This window comes from Rhea pennata, chromosome 1 (assembly GCF_028389875.1).
Source record: "Rhea pennata isolate bPtePen1 chromosome 1, bPtePen1.pri, whole genome shotgun sequence".
Classification (NCBI taxonomy): domain Eukaryota; kingdom Metazoa; phylum Chordata; class Aves; order Rheiformes; family Rheidae; genus Rhea; species Rhea pennata.
In genome coordinates, this window is record NC_084663.1 from 86,125,533 (window position 1) to 86,147,548 (window position 22,016).

General features: G+C 43.1%; 2 protein-coding genes and 1 pseudogene across 2 annotated transcripts; 1 reads left to right on the top strand and 2 right to left on the bottom strand.

The window, feature by feature from the left end:
- Positions 1 to 1,652: 1,652 nt before the first annotated feature.
- Positions 1,653 to 9,149, top strand: C1R (complement C1r). The gene is made up of 11 exons (XM_062594113.1): positions 1,653 to 1,723; positions 2,566 to 2,794; positions 3,033 to 3,225; positions 3,406 to 3,549; positions 3,744 to 3,940; positions 4,445 to 4,592; positions 4,677 to 4,798; positions 5,393 to 5,471; positions 5,890 to 6,030; positions 7,543 to 7,617; positions 7,864 to 9,149. The coding sequence occupies exons 1-11, from the start codon at positions 1,716 to 1,718 to the stop codon at positions 8,664 to 8,666; spliced, it is 2,139 nt and encodes a 712-aa protein (XP_062450097.1). The 5' UTR covers positions 1,653 to 1,715; the 3' UTR covers positions 8,667 to 9,149.
- Positions 9,150 to 10,935: 1,786 nt separating this feature from the next.
- On the bottom strand, positions 10,936 to 20,250 carry C1S (complement C1s). The gene is made up of 12 exons (XM_062594124.1): positions 20,151 to 20,250; positions 19,619 to 19,683; positions 19,077 to 19,281; positions 17,638 to 17,815; positions 17,241 to 17,366; positions 16,238 to 16,437; positions 15,899 to 16,052; positions 15,522 to 15,637; positions 15,230 to 15,308; positions 14,854 to 14,991; positions 14,252 to 14,326; positions 10,936 to 12,177 (listed from the first exon to the last, which is right to left on the bottom strand). The coding sequence occupies exons 2-12, from the start codon at positions 19,621 to 19,623 to the stop codon at positions 11,384 to 11,386; spliced, it is 2,070 nt and encodes a 689-aa protein (XP_062450108.1). The 5' UTR covers positions 19,624 to 19,683; positions 20,151 to 20,250; the 3' UTR covers positions 10,936 to 11,383.
- On the bottom strand, positions 18,359 to 18,514 carry LOC134150320 (putative ribosomal protein eL39-like 5; annotated as a pseudogene).
- Positions 20,251 to 22,016: the final 1,766 nt, after the last annotated feature.

The following is a 22,016-nucleotide window of genomic DNA, read 5'->3' on the forward strand; positions in this document are numbered from 1 at the left end:
CTGAACACGTGTAAGAGGTGAGCTGCTCCAGACAGGCACATCCCAGACTATCACGCTTTGCTTTACCGGTAAAAGCACTCTCCTAGTACCGCAGATTGTGTAGGCAGGGAAAGGAAAAAAAAAAGGGGATTTGCCTTGAAAGCGCCACTAGGAACTTTCAGGAGTTCCTTATGCATGAAGGGTTATTTGTCAAGAACACATCGGAATTATATTTCTTTACAAATGATCCCAAAACCCTTCTGTCTATCAGTGTTTTGCAAGTGAGAGAGTCCCTCTCATCAGCCTGTTGGTAACAGGTCTTCTGGAAAATAGCTTTTAGTCTTTGGCAGCTTCTTTCTGGATGTGGTCACAGAGCACAAGCTTCCCTTCTGATGGGCCAGTAAGCCTGCAGGACCTGATCCTTTACAGGACAGCAGTAGCGCTACCTAAGATGTTCACGCAAAGGAAATGTTCAGAAATCAGGAAGTACTAGGGTTAATATCCTCCAGTTAATCCTAATTCTAACATGTGGGGCTATGCATTCTTATGACAGAGGCACTAATTATGTATTTATGTGATCTTTTTCAGACAATAACTCAAAAATGTGTGATGAACAGGTTCTCTAACCTTCAATACACTTCCAGAAATACCCTGAGGAAATTTACTTCATTCTTTTTAATGCTATATTCATCCTATTTCAACATGTTTTCATAGATACAAACTATTTCCTATGGTTTTCATTTAAACAACTTGTTAGTTTCTCTGAAATCATCCAAAACTTCTAAAGGAAAACACTAAAATGGTGTCTTACTGGTTAACTCAAAATCTGAAAGCCGAGAAATGTTAAACTTCATGAAGTTAGTGCCACAGAATGTGATAATACAGACTTGGGCACTGTGATGATAAAAGCCAGACATGTGTTTGTAAGTTGCTGTGTCTTTTTGCTTTCCTATTAAATAGCAAAGGCATTATCTGTCTTTTTTTATCCTAAAAATGCTTCAGACAATTGTACAACACCAATGAGAAGAGTCTTTGAGAAAGGATTCATTCTGACAGTGTTTTTAATTCTATAATTTTGTACGGTTTTATTAATATCTATGTACCTCAAATGTCGGAGGTTTGAAGTTCTTGCTTTCTCTGAAGCTTCACGTTCATATCTCAAAGACTGTGAAGTGCTCTTCAGCAAAGCAGCATGGAGAAAGACTTGACTTCTTTGACAGTTTGATTTTTTTAAGTTTACATGGAACAATTTGTTAACACTAAAATTTATGAATTTCTTCCTATACCAGAAAACTGCCAAGAAATGAGGGAGTCTTTGTAGGAGGACGTCTTTAGGAGCAAACAAACTCAAAGCAGTTGTTGGAATGCAAGTAAAATGGTAGTGAGAGATCTCTAGTAATCATTTTTCTGCCTTCTTGCCTTCTTCTGTAGAAGAGATGGATCACATCTGCCTTGCTAGGATATAACAGCCCACCAAAGCATTCCCCTGAATCTGTTTCCAAGGTCAATGTCAATATCGGAATTCCAGCAATTCAGCAGCAGAGGGCAGCAGTCACCGGGCTAACAAGTACTATTCTTGTGCCAGACACTTTGTAATGTGACTTGCTCTTCCCTCCCTCTGCCTCTCCCCCACCTATCTGAAGGGGCCAAGGGCTTCCAGCTGGTCACAGCTCTGGAGCTGCGGCTGGGAAAGCAGGAAGGAAAGGGAGAGGTGCGTGGGCAACGTGGACGAGCACATGGACATGTGAGTGTGGCCAGTTTTTTGGGGGGGGAGAGGCACAATGGCATCTTTCTGGGTAGGGAACTGGAGAATTAGACCCTTCTAGTAAGAGGAAGGAGTCAAAAAGGCCAAACTCATGCCCTACTTTCCCTCCATTAAACCTCTGCCAGTAGACAGGGTTAAGGGAGAAGGATCTTCCTCGCTGATCTTCTCATGGTATGTGAACAGTGAGTGTTTTGGAGGAAAGCTAATAGTCCCATTTCTCAGAAGGAAAGAGGAGGCAGAATGAGAAAAAATGAGGCCTTGCATGGATCCTCTTCCCCTAGAAGAGGCCTAGCTTTTTGCAGGAGAGAGAATCAGGCATTGCTGGGCAGAGGCTTGCACTGGAGGCACTGCAGGATTGCTCCCCAGAAAACTGAGCTTGCGGTCTTCAGACCCTAACCAAATGAACTGGGCAAAGATCCTAGAGTAGCAATGAACAGAAATGACCTCCTGGCCCAAAGTCAAAAGGAACTAAACTGATAATTCTGCCTTCATGCTGTTCTTGCCCCGTTCCCAATGGACCCACCCCATGACCAGTGGGAACAAGCAGCCATTGCTCAGGGAATTCACCCATGTTTCTTCAAACTGCTTCCTGGTTTGATGCATCTCCTTGACTGGATCACAGTGCCTTGCTGGTACCTGGGTTTTGCTGATGTTGCGATTTCAGCAGTCTTCTTTGTTCATGAGTGACACAAGCCAGAAGCTGGACCTACAATCAGGCCTGCCGTGTTTGGATTCCACTAGACAGTGCACTTGTGAAGTCTCCTCTGGTTTTGGATGACCTAGTTCTGCATTATGTTATAATTTACTTGCCATGTTCACAGGTACCTTCTTTTTTTTCTGGCATCCTCCCTCTTTTTTGGAGTGATCAGTTCCAGTCCAGTCCCAAGAAAGCTTTTTGGGGAGATTAGATCCCCTAATTTTCCCAGGCCATACCCCAACAACAACATCAGCAACTGGGATATCCTCGTTCCAAAAGGCTTTGTGGTGAAGCTGACCTTCAGACATTTTGACCTGGAGCCATCCGAGTCTTGCTTCTATGACTATGTTAAGGTATGGGCAATAGATACCTGGGCCAATGAGTAGATGGAGACGGGAATCTAGTGACCACCACATACAATTACTTTTCACTAGCTCCTGGTCTCCTCTGACTTTTCCCTCAGAGGAAAGGGAAGGTGTTAAAGATGGTAATGGGTGGAACAAGTATTGGCAACTCATGTCTGATTAGTAGTGATGCATGGAGCAGTCTGAAGCTCATGAAGCTACAGTGATTTCCCCTTTATCTTGGCAGATCACAGCAGACAAGAAGAACCTAGGCCGATACTGTGGCCAGCTTGGGTCAACCACAGGCAATCACCCTGGAATAAGGGAGTTTGTATCTAAGGGGAACAGGATGCATCTGGCATTTCACTCTGATTTCTCCAATGAAGACCATGGCACAGTCATTCCCTACAAGGGCTTCCTGGCCTATTACCAAGCTGTGGGTTAGTAGGTGATACCTTCAACATAAAGAAGGGAGCCCATGTGACTCCAAACAAATTTTCTTCTTGTCAAGCAAATAAAGAGAAGCCTTGAGCGGGATGTGGATCTCTATGTACTTTCAGTGTACAATAGATAGATTTATCTCTTTCCTCGCCTTATCCCTGTATCTCTTGTCTTTTCAGATATAGATGAGTGTGCCTCTAACAATGCTGCTGGGGAAGATGAGAGACCTGTGTGCCAGCATTTCTGCCACAACTATGTGTCTGGCTACTTCTGTTCTTGCCGGCCTGGCTATCAGCTTCAGAGTGATCAGCACTCTTGCAAAGGTAAATTGAAAGCCTGAATAGATTGAAAGATTGTAAATTGAAAGATTGGATAAACCGAGGAGAGTTCTGGGATGGGAGCTCTTCAGTAAGGGTGGGAGACTTCCAGACTGGAAGGGATGATTTTGAGAGTGATTGACAGGGTAACAGAAGACATAGCCACCTGTTGTGACCTCTACTCTCTTCCTCTCCACTAGTGGAGTGCAGCAGTGAGTTGTTCACAGAGGCATCTGGGTACCTGAGCAGCCCTGAGTACCCCCAGCCCTATCCTGAGGACCTCCAGTGCAACTACAGCATCCGTCTGGAGAAAGGCTTGTCTATCATTCTCAAGTTCTTGGAACCCTTTGAGATTGATGACCACCAGCAAGTCCACTGTCCTTATGACCAGCTCAAGGTACCAGAACTCCAGATTAGCAAACTCTGCTTCCAGCCCTGCTGGCAGCCCTGGACAGGGATTGTGCAAACACCACCACTGGGACAAGAAATCTGGGATCAGTAAAAGGAGAGTGCTTCAGCATGAAGGACTGAGCTGTTACCTTGTCCTGCCTTCAGCACTCTTAAGTACCGTTGTTCTGAGGTCAGAGCCCTGGGTCACAGGACTCAATATCCCAAAATAGGCCAAAAATGTCCCCCTTCTTCCAATTTCATCTCCCTTTGCTCTAATCTGAGGATTCAATGGGTTAATAAGTCTGATTCCTATGATAAAGGAGAAGCAGAGCTTGTTCTGATCCCTTTGTTCTGATCTGATAGTGCAGATACCAGCAAAGATGGATCAGTCATCCAGCCCTGTCCACCATGATAGACACTGTAGCAAACTCAGTCTGGACAGATACGGGAATACTGGAGCAGAGAGGTATACAAGTATCTTTCTTTCTCTGATCTGTGTTTTCATTGCCAGATCCAAGCACAAGGGAAAGAGATTGGTGAATTCTGTGGCAAGGCGTCACCCGGCAGCATTGAAACCAACAGCAATGAGGTGGATATACTCTTCCTCACTGATGAGTCAGGGTTCAGCCGTGGCTGGAAGATCCACTACACCTCAGAGAGTACGAATTTTCTTTCCCAGAGGCTATTGTAGTCTACCTATGCCATTTGTTAATATTCACTCACTTCATCCCACTCTCTAACAGAAATCCGGTGCCCACAGCCTGTGCCAGGGGATCAGTTTACCATCATCAGAGACCTGCAGCCTGTGTATCAATTTCAGGACTATTTCATTGTCAGCTGCAAGACTGGATATAACCTGATGAAGGTGAGATCCGTTATCCTCTCCTTCAGCTACATTCTAGCTTCTCTTCAGTTTCTGTAAGACTTTCACATTTCAGAAAAGCTTTTTTTGGAGAGTTCACTCGGGCAGCCTCTTTCAGTATCTGTTTTTCCTTACTTCTGTAGGCTTTCTTCCAGTATCCATTTCTTTCCTAGCCCCCTCCTTTATGCATCCCGTCTCACACAGGAGCAAGCTCTGGTAGAAGACAAAAGAACAAAGATCCCAGGAAATACCAGGGAGCAATAATTTCTCTTTGGAAGGTTATGAAATGACATGAGAAGCAAAAAATGTTACTTGCCTCCCTTGCCATCCTATTCCCAGGACTGGATAGAGCCACAGTCTTGTCACATTTTGAGGTTTGCTGGCTACTGCTGCCTTGACCTACTATGAAAAATTTGTAGCCTATGGCAAACATAGAATGGAGGGAAGGCAGCAAGGGGTGAGGCCAGGATATGGAAAGGGCAGCAGAGGGGAAACTGAATGGCAATGGAATGAATGATGGGCAGATAATATTTTGACGTGGGGAAGGGAATGTCAGGTTGTATATAGCCAGTGATGATGCTTTTCTCTCCCATGCAGGGCAACCAGAAGCTGCGGTCTTTCACTGCTGTCTGCCAGGCTGATGGAACATGGCATCAATCAATGCCTCGCTGTGAGAGTAAGTGAACTGAGAACTAGGAATATGTCTCCTGTCTTGGATTATCCCTCCAAGAACAGGTGGAGATTTCATCCTCTATGACTCAATTTGCCTGACTGGAAGGATCCGTGTAGTTCATCTCCTCCAACTGCCCGCTGTTGACCTGTGTTACATGTGTAAACTCCAGTAAAATCTTAAATGCTTTTCCTCCCTTACAAAAATACTTAGAATATCACTAAAGTATTGATACAATATTGTAACATCTAAAGGCAAAATATATGCAGTCTGGAATCAGTTTTGGAACTATCCCTCTCCACCAGCTGTACTAGCTGGTCCTCTCCATCATTCACATAATGGCCACCATCTAAGTTCAGCCTGTATCTACAGTCAATAAGTCTGTCTTTGATTCATCTCCTTGTTCTTTTTTCCTTTTTTGTAGTTGTTAACTGTGGCAACCCTACAGAACTGGCCAATGGAGCATTTCGTTATATTAACAAACCGGCAAGCAACAGCTACCAGTCAGTGATCACGTATCAGTGCAATGCGCCATACTACCACATTGTCACCAGAAAAGGAGGTGGTGAGTCTTAATCTCACACAGATATTGAACTCTATGCATGAAAAGCCCTCTCAGATCTCCAGACGGAATCACCTCTATCTGCATTCCTCAGGCCTGAGGATCTTGCTTTCCTCAGCAAAGGCTCTCCGGTGTTTTCATGGCTCTGCAGTGCAGATCCAGAGGCCTGTTGCCTCAGCCTATTCCCACACTGCTTAGTTCCCAGAATCCTTCATGCTCCTTTTCCAGGTACACCTTAAACATTTATGGAGGGTTTTATTCTTGCATCTGTAGTCATGATTCTTTTCTGATGGATTTCACTCTTTCACTGAAATATGGGGCATAGTATCCTGGATTCACCCAAATTCTGAAACCTGAGGAGCTGATCACACAAACCTAAGATAGTACAGATGCATTAAATCAACTCACACTCCACTCCAGTGTAATGTTCTTCACCCTATTTAGAATTTTGTCCAGCACTAGAGACATCTGGGGGCTAATTATACACATAGATTAAATCTATTTTTATGTAGCTGATCAGATATTTAAGGGAACATTCAAAACCATTCATTTGCCTTCTGTTTGCACCTGAGCTTTGATTTGATTATACCAGAACTTGGTTTACAACAACAGTATAAAGAGTTCCTGATTTCCTTGCCCTGGCTACTCATTTAGCCTCCACCCCAAAAAAATGTAGGATTTTAACCTGAATCAATTCCTCGATATGAGTGCCAGCACAGACAATTGTGCAGCATACCTAAGAGAGGTAACACTCTGTGCGGCCAGGAACAAGCAGCTGAGGATAATAATAATCAACAACAAGTAAGTATCGAGTGTGTAAAACTCTGATTGAGAGGTGATTGTGATTTAGTCAATGTTCAAAGCAAACAGCAAACACTTTATTGAGAGCTTTTAATAAAGTGTAAGATAAATTGTATGGAAACTATTTTTAGTCACTAGCATTTGATATACTAACAAACTTTCTAAGAAGAGCAATAACGTTAGAGGTATTGGGATATGTGTTGAGAAGTGACATATACATTAGCTGAGCTGTAATATAGCTTCAGAAATTTATACTGAACACGTCTGGCAGCTGCTTCATCTTATTCCTGTTTCTGGAACTAGCTTGGAACCAAGTTGTCCTGTTCTCTGCAAACTGCAGAGATGAGAGAGTTGAATCTAAGTTCCCTATTTCTTCTCTCCATTCTTTGAGCTAAATAAGCTCAAACAGTGCTCTGTGAGCATGTGGACTGAAGTTAGACTTCGCTCAGCTTTCTCCTTAGGCTTTTCTTCCATAGAAGCAGTGCCTGAACTTTACCATTCTTCACCTGGAACTGAGATGCTTAGAGATGAACATGCTATCCCAAAGGGAACATCTCAGACTGTACTGCAAAGGGTTTTTCCTGGGAAAGGGTGCCTTTATGATGGAAGGGCTGAGTGCAGTATGTGGGATACCCTGGAAAGAGGTACCCTTTCTTTCTTCCCACTCCACATCTGCAGGCCTGTTTCTCATTCACTTCCTGTCTCATCTTCCAGAAAGATTCACCTGCTCTCCTGAGGGAACTTGGGTGGATCAAGATGGCCAGGGGAAGATTCCTATCTGTTTGCCAGGTCAGTAAAAAGCTCTAATTTTGTCTGATGCTTAGCAATCCATGCTGGAAGTTACCATATAGCAAAGAGGACATGCAGGGAGGAAGGTGAAGAAATATTTTTAATAATGACACTGAAGGAGGACAGGGAAATCCATCCAGGAAGATAAAAACAACATCAAGTTGAAAAGCAAAGAGATGCTGTAGGAAGGAGAGAGACCAGCCAGTGTAACAGAGGGTGTGACAATCTCCTTGCTTCTCTTTGCAGTGTGTGGAAAGCCAGTCAAACCTGTTACTGAAGTCCAGCGGATCTTGGGCGGCAGGTCAGCAAAGAATGGCAACTTCCCTTGGCAGGCTCTGACTGGCATACATGGACGTGGAGGTGGTGCACTCCTAGGCAATCGGTGGATCTTGACCGCGGCCCATACTATCTTCCCCAAAGGTGCAGGACTGAGCAATAAAAGCCTGGACGAAGTAGCAGAGAAGGCTAACATTTTCCTTGGCCACACTCAGGTAGAAGAGCTCCACAAGATGGGTAACCACCCTGTACACAGGATCTTTATCCATCCAGATTACAACCCGGAAGATGAGTACAACTTCAATGGAGACATTGCACTGCTGGAGCTGAAATACCCAGTAACCCTGGGCCCTACCATTCTGCCCATCTGTCTTCCAGATGCTACCAACACAACGTTCTATTTGGATGGGCATGTGGGCTATGTAAGTGGCTTTGGTGTTGAAAAAAATTTTATTTCAAATCATTTGAAGTATGTAAACCTGCCAGCAGTTGCTCGGGAGAGGTGTCAGAGATGGCTAAATAGTTTGAACAGAGAGATACCTATGGTTTTCTCTGAGAACATGTTCTGTGCTGGCTCCCTCATAGACAAAAAGGATACCTGCCAGGGGGACAGTGGGAGTGTCTTCACAGTTCTAGATACAGAGAGTGGTCGCTGGGTGGCTACAGGTATTGTTTCTTGGGGTATTGGCTGTGCCCAAGGTTATGGTTTCTATACCAAGGTCCTCAACTACTTGGACTGGATCAAAGGGATAATAAGGGAGGACAGGCTCTGAATGCTGCTGTCCTTACAGCCGAAGAATCCCTGATAGCGTAGGTTCCCAGACTCAGCAAGTCCTGTCTGACGCTCATGATGATGTCACAAAGGCTTTTCGGGCACACGGAGCGTGTTGGCCTCATCGTGAAGGCTTCTGGAGGCCACCGCATTGTTTAATTCTTGGTGGCATCATCAAAACTCGCCAAAGCTGCTGTCCCATTGGCTGAAGCCTTTGGGGACATTCTAATTATTTCAGATGCAATCTAACTATAGGATGTAGCGTTACCACTATCGGCAAATTTCGTTACATCCAAGATGCTATTGTCTGAATAGCATATTGTCTGATATCATAAGGCTACTGCAGTCTACTTCGCTGTGGCATGGGAAGCCTGCAGCACAGCAGACCTTCTTGAAGGATGTAGTACTTTGCGCTGAGTACAGTCTGCATATGCCTGTTGGCATCAGTGAGATTCTATCAATATTAAAATCATTGCTATAGTGAGCAGATGTGTTACATTTTTGTTTCTGTTTTTAATAACTACTTAATATTCCCCACCACCAAAAGCAACTTACAGACTGCACCTCTATAGAGATTGCTTTACCTACTACTAAAGTGTTTCCTGGTCTGTAATGGCCATATGGCAGTTGCTCAGTGGTCACAAAATTACCACGGGAAAGATTAACCACTCTGAAACTCTATATGGTTTCAAAGGGTGTGGGGGGCAGGTGGGTAAGAGGGGAGCAAAAATAAATTGTCTGTGTGAAGCCACTTCCAAAAAAATATGGAAGAGATCTTCCTCAAAGACCAGGTGGAAAGTCTGGAGAAAGGAAGACTTTCTCTAACTGGAGATCAGGTTAAGGAATACTTAAACAAACTGGACATACATAAGTGCATGGCCCCTGACAGGATACACACCGGAGTGCTGAGGAAGCTGGAGGATGTCAATGCTAGGCCGCTCTCAATCGTATTTGAAAGATTGTGGTGATCAGGAGAGGAACCTGAAGATGAGAGGCAATGGGCACAAACTGAAACATAGGAAGTTCCATCTGGACATGAGGAAGAACTTCTTGACTGTGAGGCTGGCTGAGCACTGGAACAGGTTGCCCAGAGAGGTTATGGAGTCTCCATCCTTGGAGATATTCAAAACCTAACTGGACATGGTCCTAGGCAAAGTGCTATAAGTGACCAGGCGTGAGCAGGCAGGGTGGGCTAGATCATCTCCAGAGATTCTCAACCATCTGTAATTCTGTGAAAAAAACATTCAATAACCACTAGGTCACAGTTCCTCAGGAATGTAACATATAGTTACTAGCCCAACAACAAAATGACAGTTTGGATGTCATACATGGTTAGGAATTGAAGGTCCTTGAGCTGAGTGCAGAAATGTATATGAAGTGTCCCAAGCACTGCACTGACCCTCCTCACCATTTTATAGACTAACAAAAAAATTTAGGCTGGAAGAACCTCTGATGGCAGCAGGACTAAGTTCAAAGGTTAAGGACCTTGCCTAGGCAAGCTCTGAAGACCTCCAAGGATGGAGATTACCCAGCCTACTGGGGCACCCGTTCCAGTGCTGAAACACCCCCAGAGAGAAGAAAATACTTATGTCCAATTAGAAATTCCCTTACTGCAATCTGTGCCTGTTGTCTCTTGTCCTTCTGCTGTTCACCTTTTCAAAGAATCTGGCTCTGTCTTCTCTCTAAGTCTCCTTTAGGGAGTTGAAGACAGCAGTAAGATCTCCCTTTAAATTTCTCCTTTTCAAGCTGAACAAACGCACCTCCCTCAGCCTTTCTTTATATACATCAGTCCCTGACCATCTTAGTGGAAAAATATCTATGAGAAATTCAGGACCTGAAGTAGCATTCTGGAGCAGAAGACACCCCTACAGCATGTCAAGTAATATTCTCCCATAATACTGCCTTCCCTAATTCAAGCAACCTTTATTTCTTATCTAACACAACAAAGTCTGAAAAATACCTACCTGAAGTAGGTATCCTGAAAAATCTACCTGAGGGTAGGTGAATATAGGAAGTTTGAAGATATTTCTTCTGCTCGGCTTGGTGCAGAAGTATGAAATCCTTACTGCCGGTAATGGTTGGTCACTGAGATGCAACCAGCTCAGAAGAACTTCAAAACATACTCCTAGGTAGAGAGGTTAGGTACCACAACTTACACCTTAACAAAAGCCTTGGAGCTGGCAGCACAGTGGGTTGTTACAGGATTGCTTGATTAGGGAGTCTCAGTGAGAACTAGCTCTAATCTGAGAAAAAAGGCAATTTGCACATGATAAGCAGATTTGGACATTCTTTAATGCTGTTAGATATTCTGAATCATACAAGAAATACAGAAGCCAGGCTCTGAACATACCCTGGGAATCAACAGTTATTCTCTCTTGTTTTCATTAATATGTCTCTGTCAGGTGGAGCATGACTATGTTTTATCTAAGTGAGAAAAGATGGGATAGAAAAAATGAGAGAAAACAGAAGGGGCCTCTTTATTTAGAATAGTATCTTCTTCTGCTGCTGCTATGAGTGGAGGAAGAAAGAGAAATTATATTCCCAAACATAAGGACAAAGGGAGAGAATGATACATATTCCTAACTCTCCACTCAGCACAGAGACAATGACCTCGCTGGGTTGTTATACACAAAAAGTGAACAGATCATAGTCAGCCTTCCTAACTTAGTATGAGACTCTCACATTTAGGAAGAGTGACAGTGCTTAAGGTATAAAGAGCTAATCCTGCCTTGTTTTTGGGTCCTCATGCTTGCTCATTGTCTCTTTAATCCAATCCAAATAACGCACTACTTTGGTGTAAAGACCAAAGGTACCACATCTTGGTCCCCAGGAGATCAGCCCAGCCACATAGTACCGGCTGTCATCAAGGGGATCTTGGATGGCATAAGCTCCACCACTATCCCCCTTGCAGCTGTCCTTGCCACCACCAGCACAGATCATATTGTCAGTGAATCGGTAAGCACTGGAATCAGCAGAGCCCTCTGGTTTAACAGAACGACACTCATCCATGTCCACCACAGGAATCTGGGCCTTCCAAAGATAAATAGGCAGTCTTCCTCTCTCTCTCTGGCCCCAGCCAGCAATATAGCCCAGAGTCCCTTCTTGCAGCTCATATTCAGGTGATTTACCAGGGAGACAGAGGGGTGAGATATTTGGGCCCATCTTCACAGGTTCACTCAGCTTCAGTAGTGCAATGTCATTATCAAAATCAGTCCTACTTTCTGCAGGCTGCTTCTTCCAAGCAGGATGGATAAATGAAGTCTCTGCAGTCAGCCTTTTGGCCTCCCGGATTAAAGATTCTCCACCAACATTGATTACACCAGCATACATGGTGGGCTTGTCATATCCCTCCAGCACATGAGCTGCAGTCATCACCCATCTCTCAGAGATGAGCACCCCACCTCCTCTTGGGTATTCAAAATAGACTTGCCAGGGAAAGTTGCCCTTTTCTGCACGGGTTCCTCCAAAAATTTTTGCTGTCTCCTGGATGGGTGTACTGGGCACCCCGCAGACTAGGAAGAAAAGAAAAAAGAAAGAACCAGATGTTAGCACTTACAAGTCGGAAATTCTTTGGTGCTTCTAAAAAGCCATAGTGCCCTCCTTTCTGTCTCCTGTAAACCTTTTTTAGCTCTGAGTAATTTATATTCTGTGTCCCAGGGTTTGCAGCTAATGTTTACAGAAAAATTCAAGAAAACTTAAGCAAAAATACAGTCAACATTCAATATAGGCTAAAAATACCCACTTTCAAATCTTGTTCTGGAAAGAAAACAGAACATTCACAACAGCTGTCACCCAACCAGCACGGAGTATTTCAAACTCACAGTTTCATCATATTCTGCTTAGCATGTCTGCTTTGCTGGATATGTCTTGTAGGCAAAAGGATTGTGTTTGAAAGAACATTTGCTTAAGTTCTTAGAAATCTGACACTAGATAGTTAGGTTTTAGCTTTGATAGCTAAAACCATATCTATCTGAACTCCAGATCATTTCAAGTTAAGTGTTCTTGTTTCTATTTATTTGTCATTGATGGTTTTTTTTTCCTCCTCATTCTTTCAGTGTGTGGAATCTTAAGCAGTGAGTCAATGAAGATTTTATCTGTGAGTCTCACAAATGCAGAGATGCTGTATGATCTTTGAGTAAGAACTCATAAGGTTTTGCAAAATAAGAACATAAGGGCAAAAATTAGGCCAATCATTCTGACATAACAAGGAAATTGATTTCTTTTCACAATGCTTCATTTGCATTGAACCCCTGGTCACGTAGGTCAGAGATAAAAGAATTACAGCTACTTAAATGAAATAGTCTTTGTTAAATAATTTCGTGGAACAATAAAAAGATTTATGCTGGAAGCCATCCCTATCTGCCTTTCCCCCTGCCTTCCTAACTGCAAAGCTAGATCAGATTGCTCAGGGCCTTGTCCAGGTGACTTCGGAGCATCTGCAAGGATGGTAACTCCTCAGCCTCCCTGTTCACCTGTTTCAATGCTCTCAGGGAGCATATAGTCAGAATTTTCTTTGTTGTAGCTTGTGCCTATTGCCTTTTGTCCTTTGGCTGCCTCCCTCTGAGAAAAGTCTGGCTTTATGTTTTTTATAATCTCCTTTAAGGTAGTAAATTCCCATGGCTTCATCTTTCTATTTGCTTTCTAATGGTTTTGTGCATTGGTGTAGCCCAAGTCACTGGCTGGGTTGGCCTTTAAGAGACCTGAATCATCCTCAGCTGGGCCTTGTACTGTAAAATGCCAGTGAGGATTTGGGAGGTTGGTATACTGAACAGGCATGGTGTATCATTAGCCCTAGGGATGCTGCCTCCTAAGAGTGCAGTGGTAATCTAAACAGCCTGCAAAATATATAAGATTTAAAGTGCTTTGTATCAGATGGAAATTAAGATTCAGCCATAACTATCTGCTGTCAGGAGCAGGAATAGTACCCATCTACTTCCCTTCTCAGTGTCCCTTAAGTACATACAGCAAAAAGGTGATTAAAAGGTTCTGAACAGCAACATTCCTTGAATTGTCAGACCCAGTAAGTATAGCTGAATACTGAACAACAGATGCTCCTTAAGAGCTGAGGCTATGACTTCCGGTGAGAGTGGAGAAAGTTCTTTCCCTATAGTACTGCACCAGTAGTGCCCAGTGGACAGCTGAACCTAGGAACAGTTTGAAGAGAAGCTACAGCTCCCAGTGTAGCCTGGGAAGGACTGAAGAAGGAAAGGTCCAGTATGGCATTGTTGGATATCTCTTTTGATCTGTCAGGTTTTTTTGCTATCACCAAAGCAAACAGAGATTCAAAGCTCTGAAAAACTTGAGAAGGTGGGGAAACTGGTGCAGAAGCACACACCGACACTTGAAGAGGTCCTGTTATGTCAGACATCCTACTGAGTCGCCTACCTTTCCTACTAGTTTCTTTCTGCTTTCTCCACTGATCTTTCTTAGGAGCTCACAGCTTTCAGAAATATCCTGTCTAATACGATTCAAACTACATAGAAGGAATCAACCGTTATTTCAAGCCTAACAATTTAAAAACAGAGAAATGAAAGAAGTAGTGGTCTTCACACACCACAAGCATATATACACAGTTTCTAGTAGTACCTGGGACACATTTTGGTAGCTCTGTTCCCATCTCTTCACTGACCCATAGTCCATTGGCTGAGCACTGATATACCGCTTGGAAAACACAAGAAAAAAAAAAGAGTTTCATAAAGATATGCTCAAGATCAAGAGAGATAAGTAGCTACTGTATAAGTTGATGTATTGACCTTCTCACATCCAAAGCAAGCACCTCTTGGTAAAGAGGGGGATTACTAAGATCCCCCTAGAAGTCTGTTACTCCACTAGGGTATTTCTGCCCCTATTTTGGAGGGATGTCATCTAATATGTCTCATAAGTCCTTTACTTCTTCACCAGAAATGTGTGCCAGATGTGACAAAAATCTCTGTGGTTCATACACCTGGGAACTAGAGAGAGGGCTTACTAATATGTTTAAGATCAACAGCCCAAGTACGTTATGGACTTTATGACAATGCATTAAACAAAAATGTAACACAAAACTACTGGCTGCAACCCCATATCAACAGGAGCCTTTTCCCAGGATTAACCTGTAGGGACATGATCTCAGTTCCAGGATGATGCCAGTACCTTTTTTTAGGCTTTTGATTAAAGGAACGTATTTGTGTAGCACAGGCAATGCCTACCTTCGCCTTTGTTTTTTAGAGTATAGTAAGGTGCATCACAGATATAGCGGGAAATGGCTTTATACAGAGGCTCATGAAGTTCAGAGATGTATATGACTTGGCCATTGTCAATAGGCGTAGGTTCACCACAGTTCACAGCTGTAGAGAAGAAACAGAAATGATCAAAAATGATCAAAGGAACATCCCCACCCATCTGCCTGTTTTTTTCTTGTAAAGTGGGGAACCATTCAGCTCCTCTGGTCCCTGTGTGGTCATCAGTGCTTACTTTTTCTGTCCCTTCAGTGTGCTCACATCCCAATCCTCACCTTCCTCCTAGTCTAGAGCATAAAGACTCCATTCCTGACTGCTTCCCTCCATACAGGGATGGGTCACTTACGAACACAGCGGAAGTGAGAGTTGCTCCATTCACCATTGTCCTGACAGCTGGAGTGAAAGGTCATCAGGCTGTCCCGTTCCTGGGGAAAAGAACACATGGCCTGTGTCAGTCACTGTCAGTGAAACATTTCTGAAATAGGCACTCCAGTGGAGGGTCCTCAAAGTTATTGGAAGAAGCTCCCACTTATTACAGTTGTGGTGAAAACTCTGAGTCCCACAGGTGCTTGGAACATCTGGAAGGAAATAGGAGCAGGATGCTGCTGAGAGTGTGTGTGCTTTTGTATGTAACTTACCCTCACAATTTCATAGCCTTCCACACAGGTCACCTTCACATTGTCCTTGAAGATATACTTGTCCTTCTTTGGGTCGAGAACAGAGTTGGGGATGACGCTCTTGGGACAGGTTATGGCTTTGGAGAGAAAGGAGGATATTGGTGATTAACTGGTTTGAGATTTACTCTCCTTCCAACTCCCAACTTCTTTCTCCCCAGTCATTATTTTCATCAGTCAACAGGCATCCTCTGTTTCGCCAATAGCCATTTAGCTGTGTACAGCAAACCTAGTAACTGTGAACATGTTAACATCTTGTTGCATCATGAATCTGACCTCCTGGGACAAACCCTCTCCCTGACTCAGCAGCCAATAAAATGCTTTCCCAAGTGTTTACTCACAATCCGCATGGTAGCGTATTTTCCAGCCTTTGCGCTGTACTTTGTGGTCTGTTTGGAAGATTATGTCAAGAATGTTGTTCCTAGTTTTGATTTCTGGAGGACCTGGGAATTTGCTGCCACAGTAGGGACCAAAACGCTTTTCTCCAGAGACAAACTGGGAAAAAAACAAGAAGAAATGAGAAATACTGATTGGAATCAATAGAAAGAGAGCAATTCCCATGAACTTTAAAAGGCAATATAGTTGAAATTATGGTTAAGAAATCAGAGAATCTGCTTGATATGAGAGGATTGAGGGAGACCCAGAGCACCCTGACGCCCCTCCCTAAGTCCCACACATACTGTTAAACTGTCGTGGCAGCGCCCTTTCGAATCAGCTGGTTCCACGTCGAAGTCCCCGCTGTGTATGGTCAATGCCACAAAGTAGCCTGGCCTCAGAACCACTCGGTACTCACACTGCGAGTTCTCTGGGTACTGATTGGGATAGTTGGGGCTGGTGATCTCTCCTGATGGCTCAGTGAAGAGATTCCCACTGCAGTTCACTAGGATTGAGGAAGGAATACAGGTAGGACTCAGAAAGGAACTCATTCATGTGTGAAGTAGATAAACATCCCCTCTTCCACTACATCTCCAGTCGCCCCTGTCATCTGGATTAACCACATCACAATATGACATCTTTCATTCAAACTGAAACCAGGGGCAATTTGCCAGGGTCCTTAACTCCTAGTGGCCTGAGCAACGGCACCTCTGGCCCATCCCTTGGAAGATGACTTCCTGGAGTCCTCAGTATTAGGGGACAGCTTCAGCACATCTTTAATTTTGCTTTCTGGCTTAATATCTCCTAGTGTCATCTCATTATCCCCCCATCTTTTCTCTTACTGTCTATCTGTGATTTGCGCCTCTCTTTCTCATGCTCAGGTCCTCATATTATACCCCTTTCAACATGCCCCATTTGTGACTTTGCCATTTTCTGATTCAAGCCAAGCAGCCCCTTGGCCATTTGGGGATCTTCTTTGAAGCACTCTGTTTTTTCAGGGACTAAAAGATTCACAGCTAGAAGTGTCTCCTAGATGTGCTAGGAAGGGTCTCCATCACAATCTTCAGAGAAGGTTATTTAATAGTTTCTTAATTTTCTTGACACAAAAAATAAGAACGTGTTAATGGAAATTCCCAAAGTCAGGATCTACTGTCAGTTCAGATTTTGCACTGGGATGTTGCTCTTTCCAAGATACATTATCTGTCACTACAGGTTCAAAGGGTTGATAGAAAAGGTCTTCCAAGTACAGTATCCCTCTCAGCCTAAATTAGCTCTTGCCATTGACCACAACGTGTGTAGGTCTCTTACCTCCACATGTTTTCTTATCCTCATAAAGGAAATAATCTGGTGGACAGCTACAGAAGTAACCACCAATATAGTTATTGCAGTAATGACTGCAAGGTTCCTCCACAAAATCAGTGCACTCATCCAAGTCTGCAAGTGTGAAAAGAAAAAGTGAGTGAGCCAAAAAGTGGAGAGGGTTTTGAGGGCAGAATAAAGATAAGAAAGTGAAGTAAACACTAGCAGACATCAAGGAAAAGAGATCTTTATAGCAGCATTTAAACTGGTAATACTGGAGAGCAGTCCTGCCTGCTGGGATCTCTTTTAAATAAGGTATTCTTGTAAGAAAATCCCTCCTTTAGCTTTCCTCACACTCTTAGTCCCAGACACCACAGAAATTCAGAGGAGGCTGTTCTAGCCTTACCCACTGCAACATAGTAGGCTGCAAAACCAGTGAAATGTTCCTCATTGGAAAAATCAGACTGGAAGGTCATAGTCAGCATGTTATAAGGGACATAAAATTCCTCCACAATCGGGGAACCAGGGACACGAGGTTTCTTTCGTCCACAGAGCAGGCCTTCAACATGGACACCAGATAGGATCTGCAGAAAGATGCAGAGAAAGGTCTTATTTCACTACTGGAATATGTGTAATGACCAATATTTGATTCCTTCAGGTTACAAGTGGCCAACCAGTGACTTCAAAGTTGCATGCATTTCTCAAGATATTCGGATAGATCTTCCAGGGCATAGCTATGTCACATAGCTAGCAGGAGGGGCCATTCTCATACCAAAACTGCTATGTGATCCACAAAGCTAATCAAGGGTGGCAGACAGCCAGCAGGGACTCCTGAGACCCTACAGCTGAATGGAGCCTCTGGAGAACGAGTCTCTCGACATTTGCAAGATGCTTGAGGAGTGTTCCCTCTTAATGACATCCAAGCTCTGAAATATGTCTTAATTTTTTCAGATACAAATTAATCCAGAAAGTTCTCTGTTAACATTCTTTCCTGAGGCCCATTTGTATAAAAAATTAACACTGCAGTTAAGGCTGTGAAACAGAACCCTGATGGTCTGCAGAGCAGTCTATCATCAGTTTGTTGCAAAAAGAGACGTTATTACAGCTCTTACTACAACTCATCCATCTTACAGACCCACCTTGGTCTTTTCTCAATGTCTTCTTTTGGTGCTGCACCTGATCTTACTGCCCCTTTTCACACATAGCCATTGCAGGATAGGCTAGTCTTGTTTCTTTCTCTTTAGATAGAAATGTTTGATCTTTAGTGCTTTGTAAGACAACATGATACAGAGCTATTGGGGCTCTAAGTTTTAAGAACAGCACAGCTCAGGACAACAGATCACTGCACTTCATCTCAGCACCCACTTGACTTCAATTGTTTTTAACTCTCATAATTTCCAATCAATTTCTGATTGCATTAAATTGTCTATGTCTACTTACAGATTAACTCTAACAGAAAAATTTCAGAGACAGAAAATCAATGCCCTTTCTAAGAAAATGGCCCTTTTATACACATGATTCACTAGTTAATAATATGCGTGGCGATAGGAATACATTAGTGATGGTGAAGAAGGCTCTTCCTCTGGATATAACATAAACATGCGGACACGAGCATAGATGGGACACTCAGTTGGCAGACAACGTTCATATGGTTATGAAGCAAAATTCAAACCATTTTCATCACTATTAGTGCAGATACACTCAATCACTTGGGCTTCTTGGGGCTCAGAACAGGAAGCATGTATCTCTTCTTCCAGCCCAAAGCTTTGTATGCAGCTTTGCCGTTCTGCCCTCTACCTCATCTTCTTATCTTTTTCTCACATGAGGATGGATGGGGGACAGTACCTTCACAAAGTCATATTCGCAGTTCTGCGATGGTTCAAGATCCAGATGTGTGAAATAAAGGTGAATGCCATATCCTGGGGGGACCTGGATTTCCCAAGACTCCTGCACATCATTGGGATACACCTGAGGATAATTAGGGGACAAGATCTCACCGTACATGGAGGCTGCGTCAGCCCAGACAGGAAGACAGAAGAAGATAAGGCACCTGAGAAGAGGAAAGAAAATAACATTGTGGAGATCTGCTCTGCCTGCATATGAACTGCATAGAGTAGGGGAAAGTCTGGTGTTTGGCTGTATGTAATATGTAGCATGGCCTCCAGCCTCTGGAGTTTGATGCTCAATGTTGTGGCTGTATGGGGCTGGTCTTTCTCCTGTAACCCTTCACGAGAAGGGATGCAATCTCAGTCCTGCTGTCTGGTCTATTCTCCAGCCCTCTAAAAGCTGGGAATGCTGCAGGAGCTGAACAGGGGAGTCTTAACACCTGACTGATAAAACAAAATAATTAACAAACCAGAATTTCCCTTGGAGATTCAATAACTTACCACATCTGGATAAAGCTGATCTTCCTTTCTGAAAGCTATCAGGAACTGGACTTTGGAGTTACAGTCTGGGACAAAAACAGTGTGACTCGTTAATGTCTGTGCAGCTGTGTGTCTGGTAGGCAGGTCAAAGATCTTAATACCCCAATTTGTGGGGAATATGCCAATGATTTGCCTCAAAAGCAAGTTTTATATCATCATTTCTTCCTGCATACAGCAATCCCAAGCATCAAGAAGAGATGCTGGGCTCAGCACTGACAAAATGGGGAGATGACCTCTATCATGTCACTAAAACCCCTCTTCTCCCCTTATACCCCTCAGTGTCCCCAAACACCACGCTGATGCATTCCCATTCATAGCAAATTAAGACAGCACCCTCCCTGCCAAGATACCCAATTCACTCCCTCCAGCACCCCAAAAAATATAATAGGACCCTGGGGTTGGGGGAATGCATGTCCTGCCCCTTCTAGCTGTCACACACAGAGTAATGCTCACAAATGTTTGCCTTGCCCATTTCTAATGTTTGAATATTTACCTTCTCTCCCTAGTTTGTGTCTGGTTTTCTTCTCCCTTTTCTTCTCTTTCTTTTTTGTTCGTGTTCACACCCCCTAAACATACCCGGGCTTGAGATCTAGGGAAGACTGCTCTAACTCGCAATATCGCAGCACCCCCTATCTGTGGGATGTAGCTTTCCAGCCTTCCCGTTCAGAAGAGATACTTCTACTTACCAGCATTCGACAGAAAGGGGAATTTCCAGAACCAGTTGCACAATTCTGTTGGCTCAGGTTGCATGGGGGAGTACACAGAACTGGTCTATATTAGGGATTTTCGGGAAATCAGATGACTTTGGGGAAAAGGGAGGAGAACAGATCTTTTGGCTGCTTCCCCTCTTTCTCTCTTTCCTCTCCCCTTCAAAAGTTAGGAGCAAAGTTCAAAAGGTGTTGAAAAACAAAGTACACATGACAACTAGTCTAATTCTTTCTCATGGAAAAATGTTCGATCATTCAGAGACCACTTTGCTGGAATGCAGCTGGATGGGTGCTGAAGCTGCTACCATTGTTACTCATCTTACATTTCAGAGACCCTTTTCTGGAAAAAAGAAAAGAAAGTGGCCAATTCAATGTTGTGCCTATCTAAGGTTACCAACAAGAGGACAACTTAGAGGGGGGCTTTTTGTTGTTTTTGTTTTGGTTTGGTTTGGTTTGGTTTGGTTTGGTTTGGTTTGGTTTTTTGCTATTTTTTGTTACATGGACTTGCCTATAAATAAGAATTTGACTAAGAACTCATAATCTTCTATAATTAGTTATCAAGTGAACTTTAGGTAAGAGCATTGTTCATCAGACTTAGCTCTGGCTCAAGTTAGATCTGCGATCCTCAAAGAAATGAGTTTCAAGATGTGTACCAGGTATGACCCTTAATCCAGTCAGTGCCCCCAAGACAAGACCAAAATACTCCAGTACAAGCAAAAAGACCCATCAGTAATACTTCAGAAAACCCTCCTGCTTCTCTCAAACCAGCTACACTGGGACTGGAATATAAATGAAGATGTAAAACTCCACTGGCACCTCTGCCCTTTACAATCAACACAACATGTTCCACAGCTTGTTCTGGCTAGGAAAAGTGATTCAAGTTTCAACTGGCCATAGGCAAAGTGTGTTAGCAAAGCACAGCTGAAAGACTCCTTTTTATTGTCAAGGCAGAGAAACACCTACAGATGAATCATAAATGACTTCATTGTAGTCAGGATAAAGGTTTCTACTTGAAGAATATACGTTATCTGTTTTCTTTGTCAAACTGAGAATGGGTAGAGAAAGAAAAAAAAATGTGTCATCTCACACTCTCTGATGCTTCTTGGGAGCATTGTGTGATATTTCTAACTGATATTTTGAAAGCAAAGAAAATAGATTGATGAAAGATACAGGACAGATCATGGGGAGGTATCTCCTCTGAACTGGGCAAAGTAATGACTCTGCCAGTGACTTTTCAAGTTGCAATCCCATTTTGTGCACGGCAGGAGTAAAATGAGTGGGTGCTGATATACTGTGCATGTCATTTCATCACAATTGAATTGTTTATTTCCATATAAACTTAACTGGCCTGTATCAGTAGTAAATTAGTATGTGTGTGAATATTAATGTCTTCAGAAGACATCTACCTATTAATTAAGAAAAAGAAATGCTGAAGTTGGTTAAATAAAAAGGTAGCTGCATTTCATCTAGGCATATATTTGTGTAATGCTAATTATTTATGCAAAAGATCAATCATATTGATGTATATATTTACATCAGGTAAACATACAGTATTTGTTTGCATCTGCCTACATCCATATTGTTTTAATGATTAATAAGATGAAACAGTTAAGTAAGAGATTTTACACTTCACTAAAAGTATGTACAGGAAA

Bases quoted from the DNA above. Each gene is read 5' to 3' on its own strand.
- C1R (XM_062594113.1), top strand. The intron at 4,593-4,676 runs GTACGAATTTTC...ACTCTCTAACAG, and splicing joins GATCCACTACACCTCAGAGA to AAATCCGGTGCCCACAGCCT. The intron at 7,618-7,863 runs GTCAGTAAAAAG...TTCTCTTTGCAG, and splicing joins GATTCCTATCTGTTTGCCAG to TGTGTGGAAAGCCAGTCAAA.
- C1S (XM_062594124.1), bottom strand. The intron at 17,816-19,076 runs GTACTGTCCCCC...ATCTTTCTGCAG, and splicing joins GCGAATATGACTTTGTGAAG to ATCCTATCTGGTGTCCATGT. The intron at 14,327-14,853 runs GTAGGCATTGCC...GTGTTTTCCAAG, and splicing joins TCTAAAAAACAAAGGCGAAG to CGGTATATCAGTGCTCAGCC.